General features: G+C 36.0%; 1 protein-coding gene across 4 annotated transcripts in view; it reads left to right on the top strand.

Moving 5' to 3' along the window:
- LOC123871265 (synaptotagmin-7) overlaps positions 1–26,018 on the top strand; it is a 425,136-nt gene that overhangs the window by 121,353 nt on the left and 277,765 nt on the right. For 3 of the 4 annotated variants that reach the window (XM_045914960.1, XM_045914962.1, XM_045914961.1), the window contains exon 3: positions 19,361–19,462. In XM_045914960.1, the coding sequence (XP_045770916.1) occupies positions 19,361–19,462 (102 nt within the window). Of the gene's footprint in view, positions 1–135; positions 392–19,360; positions 19,463–26,018 lie in introns of those variants that run through there. The other variant, XM_045914966.1, reaches the window with a different exon arrangement.

Below are 26,018 nucleotides of genomic sequence, written 5' to 3' on the forward strand. Positions count from 1 at the left end.
TTAAGGGTTGATCAGAAAAATATGGAACTATGAAATAGTGTCTTTTGGTATATAACTTTAAGGTACAATTTGGATTGGCTATAAGCTTTTGATATCAAACGTTGGAGCCGGCGAAATTCAGTCCACTCACGAAATCGGAGGCTTCAACTTGTTTTGGAGTCTATACCTAATATTTATATTCCGTTCCAAATACGAATGCGGCATTCCATTTTTAAAATGTGAAATAATAACGGAAATCTGAAAACTTGAATAGCTGTACTTAATTATTTTGAATTTCCCAAGTTTAAAGTGGTTTTACACGAAGTTTCAGCTTTTTTGTGTTCTTTGTGATTGTGTGAGATTGTGTGTGTGAGTGTTCCTAATTAAAAACTTTCAGGATGAGTCTAAGAAGGTAGAGTTAATTAGCTTTTGGTATACTTAATTAAAGGTCATACATAAAAAGTTCTTTCTTTCTTAGGTACGATGATATTACAAAACTCCATATAAACCATCGAACTATTATACTTACCAACGCAATATTATGAACTCATAAAATTGTATTAAAACCTATTTCAAAAAGTGAAGACAAATATAAGCTTATGTGTGGGACATAATATACGCATCATGCATCTTTTGACACCTTTTCTAGGATTGCTTTCTTATTTTAAACTTTAAGTAACGAAAACCCCAAGAATATAATTGAAAAATGTAGAGACAATACAAAGGAAAAATAATATCGTGATATTTATAGTTTGATTCCTGGTTGAGTCATTTAGTAACTCTTTTTTGGAATACTAAATGATTCTGATGATATGCGGTTTCCTCATATGTTAAAATATTTTACGACGAAAGCTTATTAATTATTGTCCATAAAGTCCCAACGTTGCGCTTTCCCGTGTGAGGTTGCTATTCTAGCACTCAATTGGCAACCCATTGCAGCATTGGGACCCCAACGTCTATTGACTCGGGTCCGAAACACGGTCGCTAACTTTGGACCTCATAAGAATGCTCAGAGTCACTTGGTAGGAGATGAAGAGCCCGTCATAAGCCATGGCTCGGAATTTCAAATCAGAAATAAAAAAAATCCGCAGAAATGCCAAAGCAATCGACATCAACGTGTTGGGAACCTGAAAGGGCAATAAGCGGGGCTCATAATTCGAAGAACCTACAGCTAGTTTAATTAGTTACATTAATAAATTATATTATATACATACTTATAATAAAATAATAAAATTCGACCTAGTTCCTCCCTCACCTATATTCCATCGGACCGTGAGACATCGTAAAATCCTGCACCACAACATAGTAGACATTCCATGGACACGTATTACCAAGCAATTTGCTCTTTTCTAGTAATACGCATTGCTAGAACATGAAATATCCATGAGCTTCCATTTTTCTTCATACAATATTGGTACCGTCAAAAGAAGAGTGAATAGGCATCTTCTAGGCAGGCGTCAACCGATAAACATCCACAGCTGGACATAGGTCTCTTGTGTTGACTGATTCCACACGTCGCGGTCTTGCACCGCCTGGATCCAGAGCTTTTTGATTTCACAGGTTCACCAAGTGGAGGGTCAACGCTGCGCTTTTCAGTGCGAGGTCACAATTCCTGCACTTTGGAACCCCAACATCTATCGGTTTTTTGAACTATGTGACCTGCCAATTGCCACTTTAGCTTTGCAACCCACTAAGCTTTATCGGTTAAACGTCTGTGACATCACGTCAGGGGGTTTTCCTATTTACCTAATGGTCACTAACTGATGCCCGCGACTTCGTTCGCGTGGATGTAGTTTTTTAAAAATCCCGTGGGAACTCTTTAATTTTCCGGGATAAAAAGTAGCTTATGTGCTAATCCAGAGTATAATCTATCTCCATTCTAAATTTCAGCCCAATCCGTCCAGTAGTTTTAGCGTGAAGGAGTAACAAACATACACACACACACATAAAAACTTTCGCCTTTATAATATTAGTGTGATGTGAAGTGTGATAAAAAAAAAAGCTTTATCGGTTAGGTACTCTATTTCTCCCACGGATTTCTGATTTGATCACATAGGCAACCTCCGAGCATAGCACTCTCCAACGACCTCTGAGTGACTGAGCTTTCTAAAGAGGTCCTAAAGCTGCATTATTACTTAGGTACTATTAGGTGTGATTGCAGTTAACCGCAAGCTTATAAAATTAAACAAGTGTAAATTAAAAATTTATAACACCCCCGACGATCCGAAGTATTTGAGTTTTCCAAAACATCATTTTCAAATAAATAATTATGTATTTAGGCAACGTCCATCTTGACAGCTTGACATTTGTCTATTGACATAATATTATGATTCTAACGGTTATCTAACCTTCTTTTCTACAAGAAAACTAGAAAAGAGCTGATAACTCTTAAACGGCTAAACAAATTTTTTTAGATTATAGCTAAGAACACTCTCGATCAAGCCACCTTTCAAACAAAAAAAACTAAATTAAAATCGGTTTATTCGTTTAGGCGCTACGATGCCACAGACAGATACACAGATACACAGATACACAGACACACAGATACACAGATACACACGTCAAACTTATAACACCCCTCTTTTTGGGTCGGGGGTTAAAAAAAAACCTATTTGACTTGTTAACTTAGTTTTATTTACCTAACAATAAAGTTATTTATTTACACAATCTACTCAATATTCAGGTAGTTGGCACTTGGGCCTTGGCAACATAGACAGCTCAGGTATACTCTGCCAAGTAACATAAGTTCATAACATTTGCAATGCCAAGGTCTCTACTGAATACCTACTTTGTTCCTCTGGGACTATACTTTGTAAGAGACGCTTGAGCTTTTATATGACGCTTTTTTACCCAGTGATGAAGCTTATACTTAATCTTGGTAAATACCTAACTAATATTAAATATTGAGGGGAACTGTGTATAGCAATGAAGCTAATGTTTACCTAAATCATATTATTAAGCATGGAAATTATTGCTTTGGAAGCTTGCGTCTTCATAAAAATTGTTCAAAAATCACTTGTACAAGGAAACAATAATTACAATTAGACATTGTAAGATCTACATCTCCTGAGGATGCTCCAGTGTCGGGGCGAAACGCGCGTCGAGTGGTGTTGGAATTTGTGTGGTGCTGCGTACCATACGGATTTCATTGGTTTGGCGGATTATAGCAAATTAAGCTTTTGGTTCCTTGTATATCATGGACTTCCGCAAAATAACGCATGCTTCTATTCAAAAATCACTTTTCAAATAGGAAAAATTTGAAAAATGTACATTGGTTAGTCTCAATTAGCTTTTTCAACCTTTATTGTTTTTTTGAAAGTCCAAAGTAAATTCCATCCTTTCAATTGCAGTGTTATGTAGCTATACAGCCGAGTCTCTTGGACATTTCACAAGGCTATTGTACTCTGACCTTTGGACTCAATCAAGAAATTGAACATTAATCATCGGAAGTGTTGCGAGCATAGAGCACTTCAAAATCCATTAGAATAATGTGCGTAGCCTGTAGTTTCCTTATCTGAATAGGGACAGCTATTATATACATGGGCGTGTGTGTGTGTGTGTGCGTGTGTGTGTGTGTGTGCGTGTGTGTGTGTGTGTGTGTGTGTGTGTGTGTGTGTGTGTGTGTGTATGAGTGTGTGTGTGTACCTGCTTGGGTGAGTATCTACTTGCTAAGGAGTAGTTGAGTGTAATGTAGGTTTTAAATTGTATCAGCATCATCGTGATTAATCAATCGTCAGCGCATTACTGAGCTCTTTCAGAATAAGAAGGGCGGGTTGATAGACTTCACACACCTTTGAGAACATTGTAGTGAACTCTCACGCGTGCAGGTAAAAGTATCACAGGTAAGTAGCAGGTATCAGTTATCAATAACAAGACGGACAAGTATGAAACGATTTGCTTTCTCGTTTTTCATTCACACTGTACGAGATGACTTTCCGGCTTCCATCAGTTGTGCAATCAGATGAGCAAACCCATGTTTTTGAAAAAAAGGGTCTTTTGAAATGCAACGTTCGACACAATTAGTATTGGCTCGACAGTCAACCTTTCGCTTGACGCGCTGAAAAAAAAAACAGCTAGGTATATCTATCTGTACCTACCTATGTGCTGATATTCCAGCCCCTGTCCTGTAAACGTTTTTTTACGTGACACCAAATGTTTTATTGTGACTTGATTGACAAAAAAAAAGATTCCGACGAATTGAGAACCTCCTCCTTTTTTGAAGTCGGTTAAAAATTGGCAGTCATTAGGAACTGCCGGCAGAACTGAACTCAAGACTGAACTAACAGTTTTTCTTTGGATTTTCATATTAATAATTTGTAAATTAAAACCATTAACAATAGTTTACTTTTTGCACACACTTACTTAAATAAGTGCTTCAAAAGCGGCCCGAAAAATTAGTAAAAAAATATTTCAAATTAGTCAAATTTAGACTTATTGCTTAGGTGTTAAGTTTTATTTTAGAATAAATATTATTGTCTCATTTGTGGTCACTTGAGCAATGTCATTTTGTTCGTGATCTATACTTGAAGTTACCAGTCTCAAAATCGCCCAACGCGCCTAAACATTTATTCACTTCAATGGCGAGTGTTATTAGTTAAATCTATCCATCCGAAGCCTGTGCATATCAACTAGTTAATAATATGTAATACAAAAATATGATATTTCATTATACTTGAAACATATTGTAGAAGTAATAACACGTAATATATCAACCCTATTTTCGTAACTGCCACTCTCACTTAGCAAAACTTTTCTGTACCTTTACCTATCCAATGTTATTAGATTTCTCTCTACTTACCTACATGAGTAAAGCATTTTATTACAAGACTAGCTGATGCCCGCGACTTCACCCGCGTGGTTTTAGGTTTTTAAAAATCCCGTGGGAAATCTTTGATTTTCCGGGATAAAATGTAGCCTATGCTCCTTTCCGTTCTTTCAATTACTATCTCTATGCCAAAAATCAAGTCGATTGATTGTTTAGTTAGGGTGTGAAGGAAGGACAAACATACAAACAAACACACTTTCGCATTATTAATATTAGTATAATATTACGGTTAAGAGTCTGCTTTTTACTAAGCAATTAGACTGATCGCGATCGATTTGTACGAAAGACGATTTTTTAACATAAAAATATTTTCACGCCAAAATTACTCTATTTTATGTTAAAAAATGGTTTTTTTTTGTCGTTTATGCCTTGTGACGTCATTGATCGCCGTCCGTACAGTGTGACGTTACTAATTATGTTAAAAACAAGTAAAAATCAATATTTTTTTTACACTTTCTTTAATAGTGAATTCTAGCCCCATAATTAACTACCGCTATAAAAATTAACATCACTAATTCATTTTATTACTACAGTCCAAGATTCTATTATGAAATTTTAGTTTTTAGGGTTTCGTACCTCAAAAGGAAAAACGGAACCCTTATAGGATCACTTTGTTGTCTGTCTGTCTGTCTGTCTGTCTGTCTGTCTGTCGGTCTGTCTGTCTGTCTGTCTGTCTGTCGGTCTGTCTGTCTGGCTGTCAAGAAACCTATAGGGTAGGTACTTCCCGTTGACCTAGAATCATGAAATTTGGCAGGTAGGTAGGTCTTATTCTCTCATTTGCGGTTACATCATTCAAAAAAAATTAATATGTGTTTTAATTTTCAAAGTAAGATAACTATACCTAGTGGGGTATCTTATGAAAGGGAAGGTATCTTTTTATGTATAAAAGTTTTTGATTTATCGTGCTAAATGTTGGAAGAAACCCGAGTACGGAACCCTCAGTGCGCGAGTCTGACTCGCACTTGGCCGGTTTTTTGATTATGCTGAAACTTTCGTGCGCTAGAGCGCTAAGAGTTATTACGCTCAAAAAGATATTTCATCGTAAAATTTGAATCTCAAATACAATGGATTTGCTGAATACATAGCAACTACGTAATGAATTTCACGCTACCCTCGCTCAGTAAATCGACAAAATTTACAATTCATATTGAAAACGACTGTTTTTGAAATCTAAAGCAATACAAACCTAACACAAACCCCTTTCAATGGCAAATACTCTAAACAACACGTAAAAATATGGACACATTCTAAAATTATCGTCGTATAGAATTAAGAGAATATTGTGTTCTTGTTCAAAATCTTGATATCCGTTGTAAAAATAAGATAACAGAAACTTTGTGTCAGGCGAAGAATTACACTAAGTAGGTAACTCCCAAAAATCTAGGGGGAAAAATAACTTTTCAGAGCATTTTGCAGTGGTAAGTTTGCTCTAAACTCACACATTCACGAATATGACAAACCGACGACCCAATAAACAAACACACTTTCGTATTTATGATATGGGTAGTGATTCTGTGATGTTACCCAGTATTAAATATAGGGCGCGACAGGTTGAGATGGCGTCCCGCACAGCCCCGCGCTAACCCGCTGCGGATGAGTACGGGTGACGTGCGGGTGTGCGGGTGTCCCCCCGCCTCATACCCCGATTGCCATCTCAACCTGTCGCGAATTGTAGGTACCTAATTCTCTAAATAACACAACAGACAGCTACAACACATGGTCTTGTCACCGCAACTGCAAGATTAATAGATTTTCAACGCTTCTGTTGTTACTAAATGTATTAGGTATTGTTTTGTTATGATAGTTAGTGGTATGGCAGTTAGACTGGTCTAGTCTGGACTAGCTGTCCAGACCATTCTTCTGCATTTCATGAGGTCCCGAGTTCAAGTCCCGGATTAGGTAAAAAAAAGTTAGTGAATTGCGATACTCCGGTCGTGTCGGGCAATCGTTATATCAGATTTTGAGAGGGACTGCATTGCCAGTTGCTAAGGAAAAATCGGCCAAGTGCGAGTCAGACTCGAGCACCGAGGGTTCCGTACTCGGGTATTTTTTCCGACATTTTGCTCGATAAATCAAAAACTATAATGCAAAAAAATCTGTTTTGGAATGTACAGGTAAAGGCCTTTCATAATATGATACCCATCGAATGATACCCCACTTGGTATAATTTTCTTACCAACTTTTTTTTTTGTGATGTAACCATGATTGAAATGTTTTCAGATTTTTTCATTTACTTGTGCTATAAGACCTACCGACCTGTATTATGATTCTAGGTCAACGGGAAGTACAAGTACTCTATAGGTTTTCTTGACAGACACGACAGACAGACGGATAGACAACAAAGTGATTCTATAAGGGTCTAGTTTTTCCTTTTAAGGTACGGAAATCTAAAATGTGGCATAAGGTGTTTTCCCCAGACCTCTTCAAATACTGTCACATCACTTTACAGAGTACGACCTTACGAAGCGCTGCTAGGCATTTTTCTTTTGATTAGTCCCAGTTCCCGCGCATAAAACATGCAAAGCTATTTCTATAGAGGGAGGCTAAATAAAACATCTAACATTGACCCAAAACACTCGTAGTGATATTCTCACTCGGTATGCTTCAAAACTGCAATTCATAAAGGTTTGGGAGCCTCTTTGTAGGATTTAGTAGTAACAAAATTATGACCCTTAGTATAATAAATGCGAAAGTGAAAGCGTTTGTTGATTTGTTCTTCAATCACGTCGCAACAGAGCAAGAGATCGACGTGATTTTAGCGTGGTTATAGTTAAAGACCTGGAAAGTGAAAACCTGGAACACGTGTGAAAAATGACATGCCATTTTTCACGCATGTTCAAAGTGTGTCTATCCACTTCAGAAGTCGGTTTTCTATTGTATTTTTAGGTCGGAGTACCACCCCGATAGGTAGCCACATGTTTCTGAGTATAAAAATGGCTAGGTATTTTAGGGGGATAAATGGAATAAACCTATTGGATCCCAAGGCCCGTCTATGTATTTGATAATAATTTAGAAAACTATGCGTGTTGCGATAAATAATAATAATTATAGTCATCTAAATAATATACCTAGTACCTAAAATTAATACAAAGTACGAATTTTCATATATCCTCACTTTTTGTACTTTTTACACGGAATATTAATTATATACCATAGAATTCTAGGTTATAGCTGAATTTTATGGTGTATTGTATACAATCACTTTTTGCTATTAGTTCATACCACTTTTCATACTTCCGAGTTCCAGCTAATAGGAAAAGTCCTGAAGCCATTACTATTGTAAGCACGAACGTTATAAAGAACGTAATAGACCAGATTTTTCTAGCCCATGATATACGAAATTATGAGAATTATTTATTAACTGCGATTTATTCCAAAAGCGGATATCAGAAGGTTCACTTCTCTTTCATTACGTTTATCGGACCTCTTTCAGAACATGCAATGAAAATGTATGAACACGAACATTCTGTATACCGTATAAGGACTTCTATCTATAATAATAAGAGTAATCCATACTAATATTATAAATGCGAAAGTGTGTCTGTCTGTCTGTCTGTCTGCTACCTTTTTACGGCCCAACAGTGTAACCGATTCTGACGTTTGATACAGGGTTAGCTATTATATCCCGGGGACGGACATGCGCTACTTTTCATCCCGGAATATCAAAGAGTTCCCGCGGGATTCCTAAAGACCCATCCACTTAACCGATTTATATGTTTGGTAGCGAAGTAGCTTGCGTCCCTGTAATTGAAATAGGCAACTTTTTATCCCGGAAAATTAAGCAGTTCCCACGGGATCTATAAAAATATAAATCCACGCGGACGAAGTCGCGGGCATCCTCTATTAATAAATTAATTATGCCCTGTCTTTTACTAAAGAAGTCCTGTTGTTCAATTATTATTAATTGTTGTACAAAAAATGTTTAGTCTTGAAAAAATTTTGAAACGAGCAACGTCTTACAAGAAATTCTTGTAGAGTTAGTAGAATTTCGGGGTTAGTTACTGGTTAGATCAGTTAAGCTTTGTAATGACTTAGTGTACCTCCACTAGAAAGGTCTAAGTGCCTTTAAATTGCATCCTTGCAAGTTACCGTTTCAGATGTAAATGTGTTTACGTTTGTCTTATAGCCGTTATCGGTAACTTATATGCAGTAAAGCGCCATTGGCGTTTTGCCTATATCGAGTGCAGTATAATGTTGGCAGCGTGTTGGATTTATGAGTTAGCCGTTATCTTGTAAAATCTGGTTTGAAAAATCAGCTGACCGGGAATTTATACTGATAGCCCTTGATGCTATAACCACACCGCTAACGTTCCATACAAGCGAATTGATTACTTTTTAAAAAAAAATTAAAAAATTAAAAAATTTAACCATACTAATACTGACTAATACTCCCCTTTCCCCTCCAATTAAGCGTAAAGCTTGTGCCAGGAGTGGGTACCACAATAGTGCAACGGGCGGGGTTTGAACCGCCGACCTTTCGGAATTCAGTCCGCTCTTCAACCGTTGAGCTATCGAGGCTACTACCGGTACACTCAGCCTGTCCGCACATGATTTTGTCTGTATGGGAACGGTAGGGCTGAAGTCAGAAAGAAGCCAATCGAGTGGGACAAATACAATGTTATACGTAAGCAACACCCGTGTTTCTCGTTCGGATAACAATAAAGTTATCGCTCACCCTACTTTGAAATGTCACTGTTCACACTCAGATGTAATATTATATTATATTTCCGTAGTTTGACGGCAACTTAAGTAGACTCGTGGCCAGTATCAGCACCCTAGGCTCAACAGCCCTCTCTGGAGGACCTGGAATGCTGCACGTGTATGCACTAAGGCGCCTAATTTTTCTAGTTTGCACTAAGTACTAAGATAGCTTTTAAGTTATGATGGTAACTGACACTTTGAACTAGGAATAAGTACTAATACAGGTTTAAGTAAAATATTATAACTACTTAACACACCAATGGACTGTAATAAGTCTGAAATAAAAACATTATTAAATATTTATACTTATATTTATTTCTTTACTAGCTGACGCCCGCGACTTCGTCCGAGTGGATTTAGGTTTTTCAAAATCCCGTGGTTCTTTGGTTTTCCGGGATAAAAAGTAGCCTATGTGCTAATCCAGGATCTATGATAATCTATCTCCATTCCGAATTTCAGCCAAATCAGTCCAGTGGTTTTTGCGTGAAGGAGTAACAAACACACACACACACACACATACAAACTTTCGCCTTTATAATATTAGTGTGATTCGGATTGCGGCATTTTGGTCTCGCATTTTTAGTTATGGTAACAAGATTCTCAGTGTATGCTGTAGTGCCTGGAGAGTTCCATCCAATGATTACATCGCAGCATTTGGGACATACGCCGTAAATAGGTTTAGCAAACTTTGTGCACAAACTTAGGAAGGTATTCTTTTTATTATGTTTTTATATTTTTATTTATTTCTGGTTTACTTTGAGTTTTGTGTACTTACCTACTTTATGGGTCTCTATTGTCTGAAATAAATTATTTAGTATCTTCATTAATATTCCTCATTTTTAAAGTTCCTGATTTCTATAAGCTAAGCAAAAATAGCCAATGTGCACCCAGCCTTGTTCAATACAATAAATCAAAAATTGTTATTATTTAGTAGGTACATATTATGATAATATTCAGTATGATTCAGTATAAATGGCTAACACTGGTCCTTTTTTCTGAAAAGTAGAAAATATTACCTATTATATAAAACATAGAAAGGAAAATTGGATAAATTCAGCGCTGTTAGTTGTACCCAATGTGAACGATTGACTCTCGAAGTTCCAATGTCACAAGCATAAAATATTATTACAGTTGTTTTTGGGATCATGGAAAGTTGGTTCATAATTTAGTGACTTTGACGTATTAGATCCGCAGACCGATGCGATCGTTATGTAGACCGGGATCAACCTTACTGCAACAGCTTATGCTAGGCAAATTGATCAACTGATCAATTCTAATATGCGGAAATTTATCGACTTCTTCATGCGCTGTTGATTTATTGCATCGAGTAATGATAGGTAGTCGAAAGACCTTAAATTTTTTTTTAATTCTGAAATAAATTAGTTTGCCCATCCAAAGCGGAAATGCTGTCAGCATCTTAGGTACAATACCCCGCTGCGCTGATCTCGATGAGTTTAGTTTAATTTATCTTATTTTAGTTTTTTTTTAGAATTCATTGTTAACTATTATAATACGAATTACAAAACTAAATTATGTCCAAAATGAAAAAAAAATGATTCCAAAAATATTAAGTAAAAAATCGAAATTTTCAATGTCTGAGTGGCGATTCTTACTGTAAACGCAAGCATATTTTTTCCACACGGAATTGCATCATCGCTAAAATTCCAGCTTTACAATTATTATGGTAATCTGTCGTAGCAACATTATATTGTTTTTCGGACAATATGCATGAAGACCGACGGAAATCCCAAAATTTAGTAGACTTCTTTGTATGGCACAATAATTCTGTGATGGTGTCTATAGACAGGTAGAGCCACTGTATTGGTACTTTAAGTTTTGGATCATATCGGATCGCAAGTTTTTATGTTTCATATTGTTGTTTCGGGGCTGGATTTATTTTGTCAACTTTTTTTGCTCTTGTTTGTTATAGGCGAAGTACACTTACAATAGTTATGTATTCATAACTTATAAAGTAATCTTACATAGAAGGGGTCCTATATAGAGAGAATAGTCCTGATATGTATCAATTTATTTAGGCATCAATAATTCTAACTCTAACTTATAAAGTAAATTAAATAACCTAACTTATAAAGTACTCCTACTTAGACAGACTCCTATATTATAGAGTCCTAATAAGTATCAAATTATTTAGACCTCAATAATCTCCATTTCCTTAAACTTACTTTACCTTACATTACTTTGGTAATAAAAATGACCATGTGGATTTAGGTTTTAAAAACTCCGGGGACCCTTTATTTTTCCTTTGAAAAATGGCTAGTCACTTTTCAGATTTTACAAGGACTAGATATATCTAAGCAAATTTCTACTTTCCTAGAATTTATCTCATATATTGTCGTATATATTTAACACCCGATTTAACCAATTCTCTTCCCATTTACCAGTTACCCGATAGTTGGTATTTCTTTCTCAGCTGAATAGGAAAGTAATTCAAACTGTCGAACCTATATCAAATGCCTAGCTTAGACCACTAAGACGATTTATATCGGCTATTTTAGATTTGTTAAAATGAACCCTTCTCTCACCGAGTTCGAAGGGACTAAACATTAAAATAAGATAGATATATTTTTGTTATATCTACGCATATCTTATCTTTGAGTTATCTTATATTTTTACTGCCCATGATTTAAAAATAAGCATCTTACATGATGTTTGTGAAGTGATTTTTAATTTTAAAAATTCGCAAGGTGTGAACTATCAAATACGTAATTGTATAAATTCTATTGAACACGATCGATCTAAATGCTATATCATGGCAACTGGCAACCCCCTGCCAAACACCCTTAAACTTTTTTTTCTCTCTCTCGTCTGGCTTTACAAAGATTAGCCAATGTCAATTTTGTAATTATTTGTAATAAGTTAGGGGAACTATACAGGTATGGACCCCGTCTGTGCCGGCGCTCGCCGACATACGCACGGCACCCCCTTAGAGCTCTTTCCAGTCAGTTTTAAGAAAAAAAAAACACTCCAAAAAGGCAGAGCACGCCCGCCAGCCAACACCAACACAGACGAAGTCCCCCCCTTAAACTTTACTACTAAATGTCTGCCAATACATGACGTGATTTCTAGTACTATTCCGAAGAAAATATAAAAAATTAGACTTTTAATACGTTGACGTAAGATTTTTTACATCTTTATTACCTGTTATCTCCCAAAACCACCATAACCCAAACTTCATAGTCGCTGATCCTTCCGCCCTGTGCTGGGGACAATACGCAGGGAAACTTTCAGCTTTTATAAAAGAACGGAGGCCTGGCACGCGCTGGCTCTCTCTCTATAACAGTAATATCGACTCTTACGTCGTGCATGTTCTAATAGTACTTAAGCACACTTAGGACCCAATATCTTGTAACCCTGTAACTTACAAAAATCTTTTATCACGAAATTGAACATTATCCCCTTCTCACAAGGTTCATTTTACTATTACCGGGTTTTCTTGGTAAAAGGCGCTAAAATATTATGATTTTACTTGGCGACAGACACTTTGTCACCGCGTAATGAGATAAGTTATATGAATTGGCGATTTGAGGCAATTTTAGGTGAAAATGAGTTTTGAATGGCTATTTTTATTAGACTGTTATTGTTGGAAGTTACTTAACTTGATATCTGAAGCAACTGCATTAATCTTCTTAGAAATAAGAGGTTCCCGGGTTCAATTCTTCAACGTTTAACGGACTGAAAGGTCGACGGTTCAAACCCTACCCCAAAAACAAAGCCTCTACGTTTCGTTACAAGTTTCATACAAGTGTAGTGGTATTACCTAGTTATTTATGCATCATTCTCACATAAATAGTTCATGTACACATGTATTCATTATTTTATCGCAGCTTACATAATTCATTTGTCCCACACCCCACGGCCTTGTCACGTCAAGTGCGTTTCGGTTTTTATAACTTTTCCCCTCAGGCCCTCAGGGGAACCGTTATTCAAGCCCCTGAAAAAGGTCAAGTACTAAACTTTATGTAAATTTTAATGCCGTTTATAAAATGGGATGTTGAATGAAGCATACCTAGGTAAATTAAAAAAAAAAATACTAACCATGTGGCCATGTTAATGAAATAATACTAATAATCCCCTTTCCCCGTCAACTAAGCGTAAAGCTTGTGCTAGGAGTAGGTACGACTATAGTAAAGTGAGTGGGATTTGAAGCACCGACCTTTCGGAATTCAGTCCGCTCTTTAACCATTGAGCTATTGAGGCTCTTAAAAACTTAATGCATAGGATAATGAGTACTTTACAGATACAGAAGGTTCACTCTGTAAAGACGTAGCAATTACGACTCATCATAATCATCATGATCAACCTATCAGACTAAACTCTTATCTTTTTAACACCCGACCCAAAAAGAGGGGTGTTATAAGTTCGACGTGTGTATCTATGCGTGGCGTGTGGAACTCCCTACAAGAGACTATGTCCTGCAATGACGTCTATAGGTTGACAATAATGATGATGAGTAGCAGAAGTCAGTATCTAATCTGCTATCTAAGTCTACTGTTTAACAGGGCTCTCTCCGTCACTTACTGCATACAATCGTAGTTCCAATTTCATTTGAATATTAAGCAACCAAAGTCCATGAAATTTTGCAGACATATTCTAGAAACTAATATCTATGTCTGTGGTTTTTCAGATTTCTGTTAAAATATTCGGTTTCAAAGTTACGCGGTTTTAACAATTTTCATACAAATCTTTGAGCCCCTGTAATTTTAAAACTACATATTTTTAGAAAAATCTAAAACACCACAGACACAGATATTAAATTCTAGAATATGTCTGCAAAATTTTATCGACTTTGGTTGCTTAATATTCAAATGAAATTGGAACTACGACTGTATGGAGCAAGTGACGGAGAGAGCCCTGTTAAGTCTAGGTTAAGAAAAGTCCTTGAGTAAAGTTTAATATTTTAGAGATGTCACCGCTTTACTTCATATTGATAAAATTTAGCCTTAGGCACGCAAGAACATTTTTACGTTTTCTAATCTTTTTGATTTCGTTATAGCTATAAAGTCTAGTTTAAGATGAAAGATTTTTTAATACTATACTAACTCCGAGATAAATAAAACACACTATACTTATAATGTTTATTAAAAAACTACAATAATCATCGTACTTAAAATAATACAATAATGAATCATTCTTACTTCTAAACTATACTGTATTATGCAATAAGAAGTTAGTAATATGAATTACCATGAAAAAATCTATTTAGTCCGAATTCGATACTAGTACGTTTATCCAGTATACAAAATTTAAACCAAGTGTCCTAAAATATAATATCATCTATAAAAAAAAACCGGCCAAGTGTTAGTCAGACTCGCGCGCAGAGGTTTCCGTGCTCGGGTAATTTTTCCAACATTTTGCTAGATAAATCAAAAAAAAGTATGCATAAATATAAATAAAAACCTGTTTTAGAACGTACAGGTGAAGCCCTTTCATATGATACCCCAATTTCTACAGTTTGAAAATTGAAACACATTTTAATTTTTTTTAATGATGTAATCACATATTCACTATAAGACCACCTTGCCAAATTTCATGATTCTAGGTCAACGGAAAGTACCTTATAGGTGTTCTTGATAGACACGACGGACGGACAGACGGACGGACGGATGGACAGACAACAAAGTGATCCTATAAGGGTTCCATTTTTCATTTTGAGGTAAGAAACCGTAAAAATAGTAATAATTGGTCAAAATATTGTTAATGTATATGGGACAGCTACAATGTCACGATCGCAATCACCTCTGCTTGGTTCACGCTCGCTCACTATTGACTATAATCCATTGTTGCAACAAGAATAACATAAATTCAGCCAATAACAACAATTGCGATTGTAATAATGCAAGTTTACCAGAAGCGATCGAGTACTTACGACTTACAGGTCAAACCTCCTTTTGAAATTCGCTGCAGGCGGGCAAAAAATACTCGTATATAAATAAAAATATCTCACAAATAATACCCAACGGTTATAGGAGTGGACTGAAATCCGAAAGGTCGACGGTTCATACCCCACCCGTTGCACAATTGTCGTACCCACTCCTACCACAAGCTTTACGCTTAGTTGGAGGGGAAAGGGGAATGTTAGTCATGATTCAAATGACTAATATTCTTTAAAAAAAAAATTGGACTTTGGAGTCAATGGTTTCATTTTCTCTTTACTTCACAATTCATTAACAGCATCTGGTTGAAATACCCCTTAATTGGGCTTTTTTCAGAGCCAACATAAATCCTGTTAATTTGTTTACTGTCCTTGATGAATTGTTTGCATTTGCATAACGCTGGCTGAGATTGAATGGAACAAAAATAAACAGATTTTTGAAGCGAAAAAGACCGTTTTTGCGCTTGCGTTAAGTAATGATGCATAGCGGATTTCACAGCCAAACGACTCTTGTAAAACCTTTCAAGCTTAGTATGGACGGAAAAACGTTATGATTTGACATAAAATTCGTAAAATTTTGGTTGATTTTTAACCCCCGACCCAAAAAGACGGGTGTTATAAGTTTGACGTGTGTATCTGTGTATTTGTGTACCTACCTGTCTGTGGCATCGTAGATCCTAAACTAATGAACCGATTTTAATTTAGTTTTTTTTTTGTTTGAAAGGTGGCTTGATCGAGAGTGTTCTTAGCTATAATCCAAGAAAATCGGTTCAGCCGTTTGAAAGTTATTTACTTTTTTAGAGAGTTTTGTGTAGGGGGTTTTTAAATTTTCAATTTATTATAAATAAAATTATAATTTTCAATTTACTATTTAGTTAAGTTAATTTAGTGTTAAAAAACATGAAAACTTGACTCAAAAGTTTTTGATGCATTGACTTCGGTTGCAAATATTATTTTCTCTCAATAAAGTGTAAGGTATATTAGAAGCCCTGCTTGCGTTATACGTATTTGTCGCACGTTAATATCAGCCAAGCGTAACATGGCGGTGACGGGGCTCAGAAATAAACTCCTTGTTATGAAAGTACTAACGTACATTACAGCTAGCGTGTAGAAAATCTTTAGTTTTTGCCAGCTGCTAACATTTTACTGTAAAATGCTGTTAATTTTTTCCGAGTATTGACTTGAGAGAAATTAAACTCAGAAATATTATAAGTATACTTACTTTATTATCTACCCATCACCCATTACCCATTACCCATTGCCAGTTCACTACTGAGCATGGTCTTCTCCTAGAATGAGAAGGGCTTAGGCCGTAGTCTACCACACTGGTCAAATGCAGATTGGTAGAGTTCACACATCTTTGAGACCATTATGAAGAACTTTCCATTATGAAGAATTCAATAGGGTCTTGGACTTTGTCGTATACGCCTGTTACGTCAATGATCGTTTTCCGTAGAGCGTAACGTTAGTTAAATAATAATTGATTATGGTAAAAATAAATAAATATCAAGTTTTTTAAATTATTCTCTTTAATAATGAATTCTAGCCTTATTTATTTATTATTTATTTTATTATTTATTATTTATTTAATTATTTAATTAGAACGGACCTCTCAAGTCCAATTACACTTTTGTTAATTATATTTAATTTAATTTAACAATTTTTGTTAAATTAAAACTAAATCTATAAGGGTTCTAAATGCGCCTCAGTCTGAGAAGAAGCCAACTATAAAACTCAGCAGCGAAGTAAAATGCGCAACCAAATGTGTTTTATCTGAGAAGAACACAATACAAACTACATCTTTAAAACGAATAAAATGCACTTACATTTTGTTGAAGTAATGTTAGATTTTGTTGGGTATCTTATAAACTATCGCTATACAAAACATCACATTATTTTATTTCTTAGGTCCAATAACCTATTACATATAACGCACGTAACTCTGAAAAGTTAGAGTTGTGTGCTTCAGGATCGAATCTCGAACCTGCGGATTAGGAGGCCAAAGTCTAAAACCACTAGGTTATCAAGGCTTTTCAGAATTAACTAGACCTTGGTATAGATTTTACCTATCTATTACGTCTATTACCTGTTCGTTATACAAATGCTTGGAATGTGGGCCAAATTACACCCCTAGCTAGACGCATTGTAGTCTCCGAGGAATGGAATTCAATTATCTTGACCATAATACAAGTACCTACCAATAATATTAAAAACGTACAACCATGTTAGTGCATCCAAATGTAAAATGCGCTCACATTCTGTTGGAGAGGAAAATTGAATTTAATAGAAATTCGAACATATCTCTATAAGTTATTCTAAAATATTTTTCATTTTGTTTGTTATCATGAAAACAATTTTTGTTAAATTAAAACTAAATCTATAAGGGTTCTAAATGCGCCTCAGTCTGAGAAGAAGCCAACTATAAAACTCAGCAGCGAAGTAAAATGCGCAACCAAATGTGTTTTATCTGAGAAGAACACAATACAAACTACATCTTTAAAACGAATAAAATGCACTTACATTTTGTTGAAGTAATGTTAGATTTTGTTGGGTATTCAACAAAAACTTTTAATCATAACTTGCAGCTGCAAAATGATTCATTGTCGTAGCTCACGTAGCTTGGCGTAGTACTTGCGTAGGCAGCTACTATGACGATGTTTATAATGTTACAACCAATAATAATAAATTAATCATTACATTAATATTATACTAATTTTACACTAATATTATAAAGGCGAAAGTTTGTGTGTACATGTGTATGTGTGCGTGTGTGTGTGTATGTGTGTGTGTGTGTGTGTGTGTGTGTGTGTGTGTGTGTGTGTGTGTGTGTGTGTGTGTGTGTGTGTGTGTGTGTTTGTTACTCCATCATGCGAAGACTACTAGACGGATTTGGCTGAAATTTGGGATGGAGATAGATAATATCCTGGATTAGCACATAAGCTACTTTTTATCCCGGAAAATCAAAGAGTTCCCACGGGATTTCGAATTTCCTTAATCCACGCGGGCGAAGTCGCGGGCATCGGCTAGTAGTAAATGTATGAAACCGATCTGCTTCTGGCACGTCACAGCATGCACCATCTATACATATAATAAAATTGTAGAAAAGTGGTGTCTGTACAATGGAAATATATAAAAAAAAAGTAGCAGGGGTTGTTATTATATCGATGGCGAACCCGAAATTGTAATTAATTTTTTTTTTGTCTGTTTGTCTGTGTGTTTGTGCACGCTAATCTCAGAAACGGCTTATTCGATTTAGATACGGTTTTCACTAATATATTGTAGTAAGCTTCACTTAGCATTTAGTGTTTATTTCATGTCAATCGGTTCATAAATAAAAAAGTTATGTCAATTTAAAGAATCACGGCGAACATTTTTAACGTACAGAGTACGTACTACACGCCTCGCGCCTGAGCGTCCGTGGCTATAATATTATAAAGCGCGGTCACTATTCCACGCGAACGAAGTCGCGGGCACAGCTAGTTCGTAAATATGTTTCCGCTTTACTCTTATCCTTTGTAGAACCCGTAACTAGCGAGCAGGAGTACAATTAGGGTAATTGATGTCGGGTCCGGTTGTTCTTGCGTGTAATTTGTTGGCGCTGGCCACTTTGATATTCATGAACGTTAATTTATAGATAGAATTTATGCTTACCTTATTCTATTTGCCTACGATACATGTAGAGACTGCTGTTTACAACTAGTTATCTCATGTCAATAATCAAAGGTAAAGATTAATCTTAATTTTTAAATATCTAGATAATATCTAGATTTTACAATTCCTACTTTATACCCATTGAACTAAAATAATAATTATAGCAGAAGGATATTTACTTCAAACAAATATCGTGTTTTGTGAAGATGCTAAAATAAGCATGTCACTGGACACCAAGTTCTTTGAACTTTTATTCTGTAAAAAAGCTAGTTTGTATATATTTTTTTAAATGTAGTTATTTCTTGTTCCAGGGCCGACTCAACGAGCACAGAGACTGGAAGAGACAAAAACATAAGTAGACTCAATGGATTCCTAAATTTGAAGACACCACTTATAAGTACAAAAACTTTGGGGTGAGTAAAGTTATTAGATAAAAAAATGTTATACATTGTTTAAATTACGAAATGTTAGAAAAATTTAAACGGAAAGTTACATTTAACGCCATCTGTTGACCACGGTTGAAATTACGACGCAACTGAAGCTCATATTAACAGCCAACTGAAACCATTCCTTTCAGGTTCTCGTGAGAGTACGCACCATATAGAATAGATGGCGCTTGAAATAATTTAGCTAATAAACCAAAAAAACGGTAAAGAGTACAGTAATTTTATGCACATTTTTGAGGCACCCAAACGTGCCTAAAACACGAAATAATCTAGTTATTCTATTTTGATAAAATTATAATATCATTGCTTGAATTGAGCATTTTTCACAAAATTTCTCTACTTTTAATTTTTGGATGTTTTTGCTTAGGTGGTCTATTTCATAAAATTAATTAAATTATTAAGTTTTCACCGTGTTTTATTTTGATGATATATTATTATTATTAATATCTATACTTACCTACAAAAATCCTATAAGTAAGTAGGTAGGTAGGCATAACATAGTGGAATAATAAAGACAAAACACCTCTTGTATTCCAAACTGAATAATACAATAAGAACAAGTGTAAATTAAAAATTTATAACACATTTACAGTAACTAGAAGAGCTGAAAATCGGTTCATTAGTTTAGGAGCTACGATGCCACAGACAGATACACAGATACGCACGTCAAACTTATAACACCCCTCTTTTTGGGCCGGGGGTTAAAAAATAGCTACTTTGGTAGATACTTAATAGCTACCTTATCTACTTACCTAGACCTCAAAATAAAGGTATCTAGCTGAGTAATTCTATTTCTACACTCTTTAGTGAACACACTCACGCCTTGGCATCATTAATTCCGAAAAGTAATTGAAATTCACATAATAAACACAGAACCCGGTTCTAAACTTTACAAGTAAGTGCTTACTCTCTACACACTAGAACAACAAGTCTCAACTCTATTAAGCTTTGTATAACTTCAGAGCAACCGTGAAACTACCTTGTACGCGCTGCTCTACTAAGCTAGTAAAAACATGATCTTCATAAATAAAACAAGACGTCCCGTGGGAAAGCGCTGTTGTTGCAATAGAAATTATTTGAAGAGCACGCGGGAAGAACAAGGAATGTCAGTTAAAAGCATAATTTGAGGTAACAATGCCATCCAACATGATGAGAATATTTTTCATCCTGTTGTCGTCGTTCTATCAACAACTATGTAAAAGGTAAGTCTTATTAAGGCAAACTTTGATTACGTCGAATAGATTAATTAATTTTGCCTATTAATAATCGTACCTGCCCATACCTATCTATCTATCATATATTATTACCTATTCTAGACAATACAATCACCTCTCCAGAATTCGGAGCAGCCCAATATAATTTATGTAATAATGCTATAATAACATTAATTAAGATATCTCTTATCTGTAAATTCAGGCATATTATAACATTATGAACAACATGATCCCCGTGACTTGGGTTTAGTTTTTTTAAACCCGTGGGAACTTTTAGATTTTCCAGATGAAAAAGTAGTCTATATTCCATTTCCGCGAAGGAATCAATCTTTGTACCAAATAGATGGATAATGCTCTTGAATTTAAGATTTAGGTTTTTCTAAAAATCGCTTAGGAGCTCTTTATGATTTACCGGGACAAAAAGTACCCTTTGGCCTTCCCCGGGATGCAAGCTGTCTTCTGTACCAATCGTCCAAATGGGTTAAAATGATGGGCCGTGAAAATTCATACTAATGTTATAAATGCGAAAATGTGTCTGTCTGTCTGTCTGCTACCTTTTCACGACCCAACAGTTTAACCGATTCTGACGAAATTTGGTACATGGTTAGCTTACATCCCGGGGACGGACCATAGGCTACTTTTGATCCCGGAAAATCAAACAGTTCCCACGGGATTTTTAAAAACCTAAATCCACGCGGATGAAATTCATATAGCTCAGAGATAGATGTTATACCAACAGTTCCCAACAATTTCAACGAATAACTCCCTCGATGTATATCAAAAGTTAATCGTTTCTTTGTAGCCCTTACTGCTAAAAGCATAAGGTTCGAAATACTTTACTACGTTTCAGATGGACCATCGATTTTGCCAAGTCAATGAAAAATGCATGAAGATACACGATATCGGGCCTGTTTCCGGGGTTTGTATTGCGATTATGAAGTTATATTGTTGTTTAATACTAGTTTTGGGCTCGTCTGATCCGGTACCGTAGATTTATTATTTATATCAACCTTAGTAAATGGCCGCTATTTTTTGAAGCCTGCTAGAAGGTGTATAACCGCGTGGTACATAAACGTATGATTTTTCTCGAACGAGGTGTCTTCACTTTTTAAAATGCAGTATGAGCTACCTGTCTGGATTTTTATAATAATGAGGAATCCGAATTACAATGTTTCTCTGAAAGTAAATCTTACTGTCTTACTTCTGAAATTAAGTATGCCCATATACTCTATCCTCGGAGAGAAGTTAGTAATAGCAATTTATTTGTTGCGTAATCCCATACAAATGATAGAGATAAGAATCTCAGTGGGCGCTAATCATTTTGAGTCGCTAACCAGTTACAAACAAAACTATGTTTTCTAATTGAATTTCGAATGTTTTTGAAAACATGTTTATGATCGATTGATTCAAAATGGTTAACAGGGCTCTCTCCGTCACTCGTTTCCACTCGTTTCATACAATCGTAGTTCCAATTTCATTTGAATATTAAGCAACCAAAGTCCATGAAATTTTGCAGACATATTCGAGAAACTAATATCTGTGTCTGTGGTGTTTTAGATTTTTCTAAAAATATGTAGTTTTAAAATTACAGGGGCTCAAAGATTTGTATGTAAATTTTTAAGACCGCGTAACTTTGAAACCAAATATTTTAACAGAAATCTGGAAAACCACAGACAGATATTAGTTTCTAGAATATGTCTGCAAAATTTCATGGACTTTGGTTGCTTAATATTCAAATGAAATTGGAACTACGATTGTATGAAACGAGTGACGGAGAGAGCCCTCTTAACGCCCGTTGAGATTTTTGTCTCTATCATTTATAAGGGATTACGTAACAGAGAGAGCGCTATGCTAAGTTATTTTCGCGGATAGAGTATATTGTCGACAGTGGGTGTTTAGAATTTACGCTATTTTTGGATATTTGTGAGAATAATACAAAAAGGCCCGTTTCACACCTAGTCACTGGGGTGTAATATAGGCAGCGGATATGTTCATAAGAGATAGCGGGAACAATTTTGACATAATATTGGATTTTTTATGGAAATGGTACAGAGTATTAAATCTCTGTAAGGCTTTACGGATTTAGACAGAGAAGAGTGGAGCTGAGGCAAAGCTTTTTCAACACTAGGTAACCCAGCTCTTTTGGCTTCCACTTGCTGCGCCTGGACTACACTCAACGTCACTCGGCGGGTTCGGCCTGCACTTGTACGAGTCTCCAATCTTTCAGATGTCTCAAAATAGACAAATTCTTCAAATATTTTAAAAGGAATATTACTGGACTGGTAGTAAATGATGGTGCATGTACACAGTGCATTGCGTCTAGCACGACTAACAGCGTGTAAGTTAAGTTGAACCTTTAGCTATGCTACCGGGAGCGACAGTGGAGTCAACGCTTGTATACTGCTTTGTTAGATGGAGATCATTCGAAGTGAACGGTCGCAAGGCGCAGAAATCCATAGAGTCTTTGAGTTTGCCAGTCTTGGGAAACTGTTAAAACGAGACAGCGTTATATCGCCGACATAAATCTGTCTCGTTTCAACAGAAACTTAAGCCTGAGTAAAGTCAAAGTACCGCTCTGTGTGTCGCCGTCGCGAATCGCAAAGTCTAACTTAACCCAAGTTTTTTGTGTGGGTATTCCGTGAATGAGTTCGAAGGCTTAAAAGGAATGAACACAAAAAAGGGTATGATATAATACGTAATCCGCAATCTCTTCCCTAATGTGCTCGCATCAAATCTGTGCCAGTGATGCGTGGGTCGGGAATATTGTAGTGCGCTTCTTATTTAGGTTATCGAACTTATGTTCTTCTCATGTTTCTCTTTTAGGGTCCAAGATAAGGTTTACTGCTAATTAATTTTTCATACTGCTTCCTTTTACAAGCTTCCTTTTATGTATCCTTAAAGGTATGCTCGCACTGGGAATTTTCCTTAGCATTCTGTGACGCCGGTATTCGAGAAAAAAATAGCTTCATATTATAACTTCTATGTCACAGAATCCTGCGGAAAAAATTTCACAGTTGAAGTGTCAATCCTAGTGTTCTTCTTTGTCCTTACACTCTGGACTAGTCACTCTTTTGTAGATACGAGCTAGAGATAAGAGAAAAACGAAACACATTAGAAACTAAGGACAATTTAAAAAAAAAAAAATTGGTTGTCTGTAAAGTCGGTTTACTGACGATAGTTGAACGTGACAACAAAGGCCGATTGTGTTTCTTTGTCGCTCGTTCCGCGCTCTCGCTTGCACTTCAAGCCTTACATGGAACGCCTCAGAGCGATGTAACGCCGCATGAGTCATGTTTTTTCGTTCGTGCAGCCGGCTCTATCGAATTCATCGATGTATAAGGATAAGTCATTCCCATATAAATCCGTTTACAAAAATGAGCCTATAAAAAAATAAATATTACGTCATTGAACTCGTCAGTGAATTTGACGCGAGCGTCAACTCTCTATTGTTAAAAAGAACAAGGATGGAATGGAGCTGTTTTGTGCAATATTTCGTCAATTTTTTTTGCGTTAAAAATATTATTAGTGCAGATATGAGCATGTAATGAATCTAACAAAGAATTTTCACAAATAATATTATGTAATAATATAAACCATAACCAAAAAAACTTCTGTAGTACGGAACCCTCTATCAATGCGGCAGCTTCGCCGTTGCGGATGCGGATGCCCGCAAAATCGCTAAAATATAGCTACGTCATACGTACGACGTATACATACAAAATACACACATCGTTAAATAGTTAAACACATACATAAACATACATAGTTAAACATATAAAAAATACATATAAGCATGTATACACTCAAACATACATATATAGTTTTCGCGACTTGCAACATCGCATCCGCGTGACTATCCGCATTGATTATTATTATTGTAGATGCAGATGTGGATGCCCAAATCAATGCGTAAGCTTCACAATTGCGGGTGAGGATGCGAATATCGGAAACATCGCTAGTCTACTAGTACAAATATACATACATAGTAAAACAGTTAATTATATACAAACATACATATTTAAATACTTACAAACATACAATCATAGTTAAATATATTCATGATCATAAGTAGTCTGTCATACGCGAATAAAAAGTTTTACTTCAAAAAAAATAACACGACTCCATTCTTTCTGTATTCCAATTGTACGATATTTTTGCGGCAAATATTTAATCATAGCAAAATTAAAAATATACCCAGCTTATACGTTAAATTAAATGAGAAAACGATATACTTACGAGTGAAATGTTATCCCATCTTTTTTTGATGGATTTCCGTACGGTTTTTGCAAGATTTGACCGCACATGACGGCATTTTCGACAGTCAAAAACACGTGCGATACGATAAAGCGTGTGCGGCCGACTGATGCGTGATGCAGAGACTTTTGCCAATTCTCTTTAACTTGTGAGCGCATTTTTTTTCTTCGAAGGGCCCATCCATATACATCGATGATCGAATTATAAGACGTTGTCACGTCAAAAAAAAGTTTCCGTAACTCATTTTACATGGATAACGTCCCTCCACTCTGACAGTGATGAGTTGTGCATATGTCCTACCGAGTCCTAGTCTATCGTCACATTAAACCAAATTGCCTGGAATTGGAATTTGAACCACAGCACTAAGACGCCCCAGTGCAGTGTAAGGGGATATTCCAGTTCCGTCCATTTGCAAGCCGTCAGTGCTGACGGATAACTAAGACGAATGGTGCTGCTCTGTGACACACTGCTGCAAAAACTGGTCAATGCACTTAGGCTAGAACTAGGCTTAGGCTAGGCGGTTCCTCTGGCGCTGCAAATGTTCAAGGACGGTAGTCATCACTTAATATCAGGTGACCCGCTTCCTCGTTTGTTTACTATCTTTATTTATAAAAAACCCGTGCAGAGTCTTTGATTTTCCAGGACAAAAGTAGTTATGCCACTCTCCAAGTTATTAACTACTAGCCGATGCCCGCGACTTCGCCCGCGTGAATTTAGGTTTTTTGAAATCCCGTGGGAACTCTTTGATTTTCCGGGATAAAAAGTAGCCTATGTGCTAATCCAGGATATCATCTATCTCCATTCTGAATTTCAGCCAAATCCGTCCAGTGGTTTTTGCGTGAAGGAGTAACAAACATACACACACACACACACACACATACAAACTTTCGCCTTTATAATATTAGTGTGATATCCTTGCAAAACATCGCGTCAGTCTGTTGCTCCGTTGTAGCGTGATATAAGGACAAATTGAAAAACCAATACACAAACATACTTTCGCATTTATAATATGGGTAATGAGGTAGTGATACTAATACCTTCTCGAAACTCTCACA

The sequence above is a fragment of the Maniola jurtina genome, chromosome 13 (genome assembly GCF_905333055.1).
Source record: "Maniola jurtina chromosome 13, ilManJurt1.1, whole genome shotgun sequence".
Classification (NCBI taxonomy): Eukaryota; Metazoa; Arthropoda; class Insecta; order Lepidoptera; family Nymphalidae; genus Maniola; species Maniola jurtina.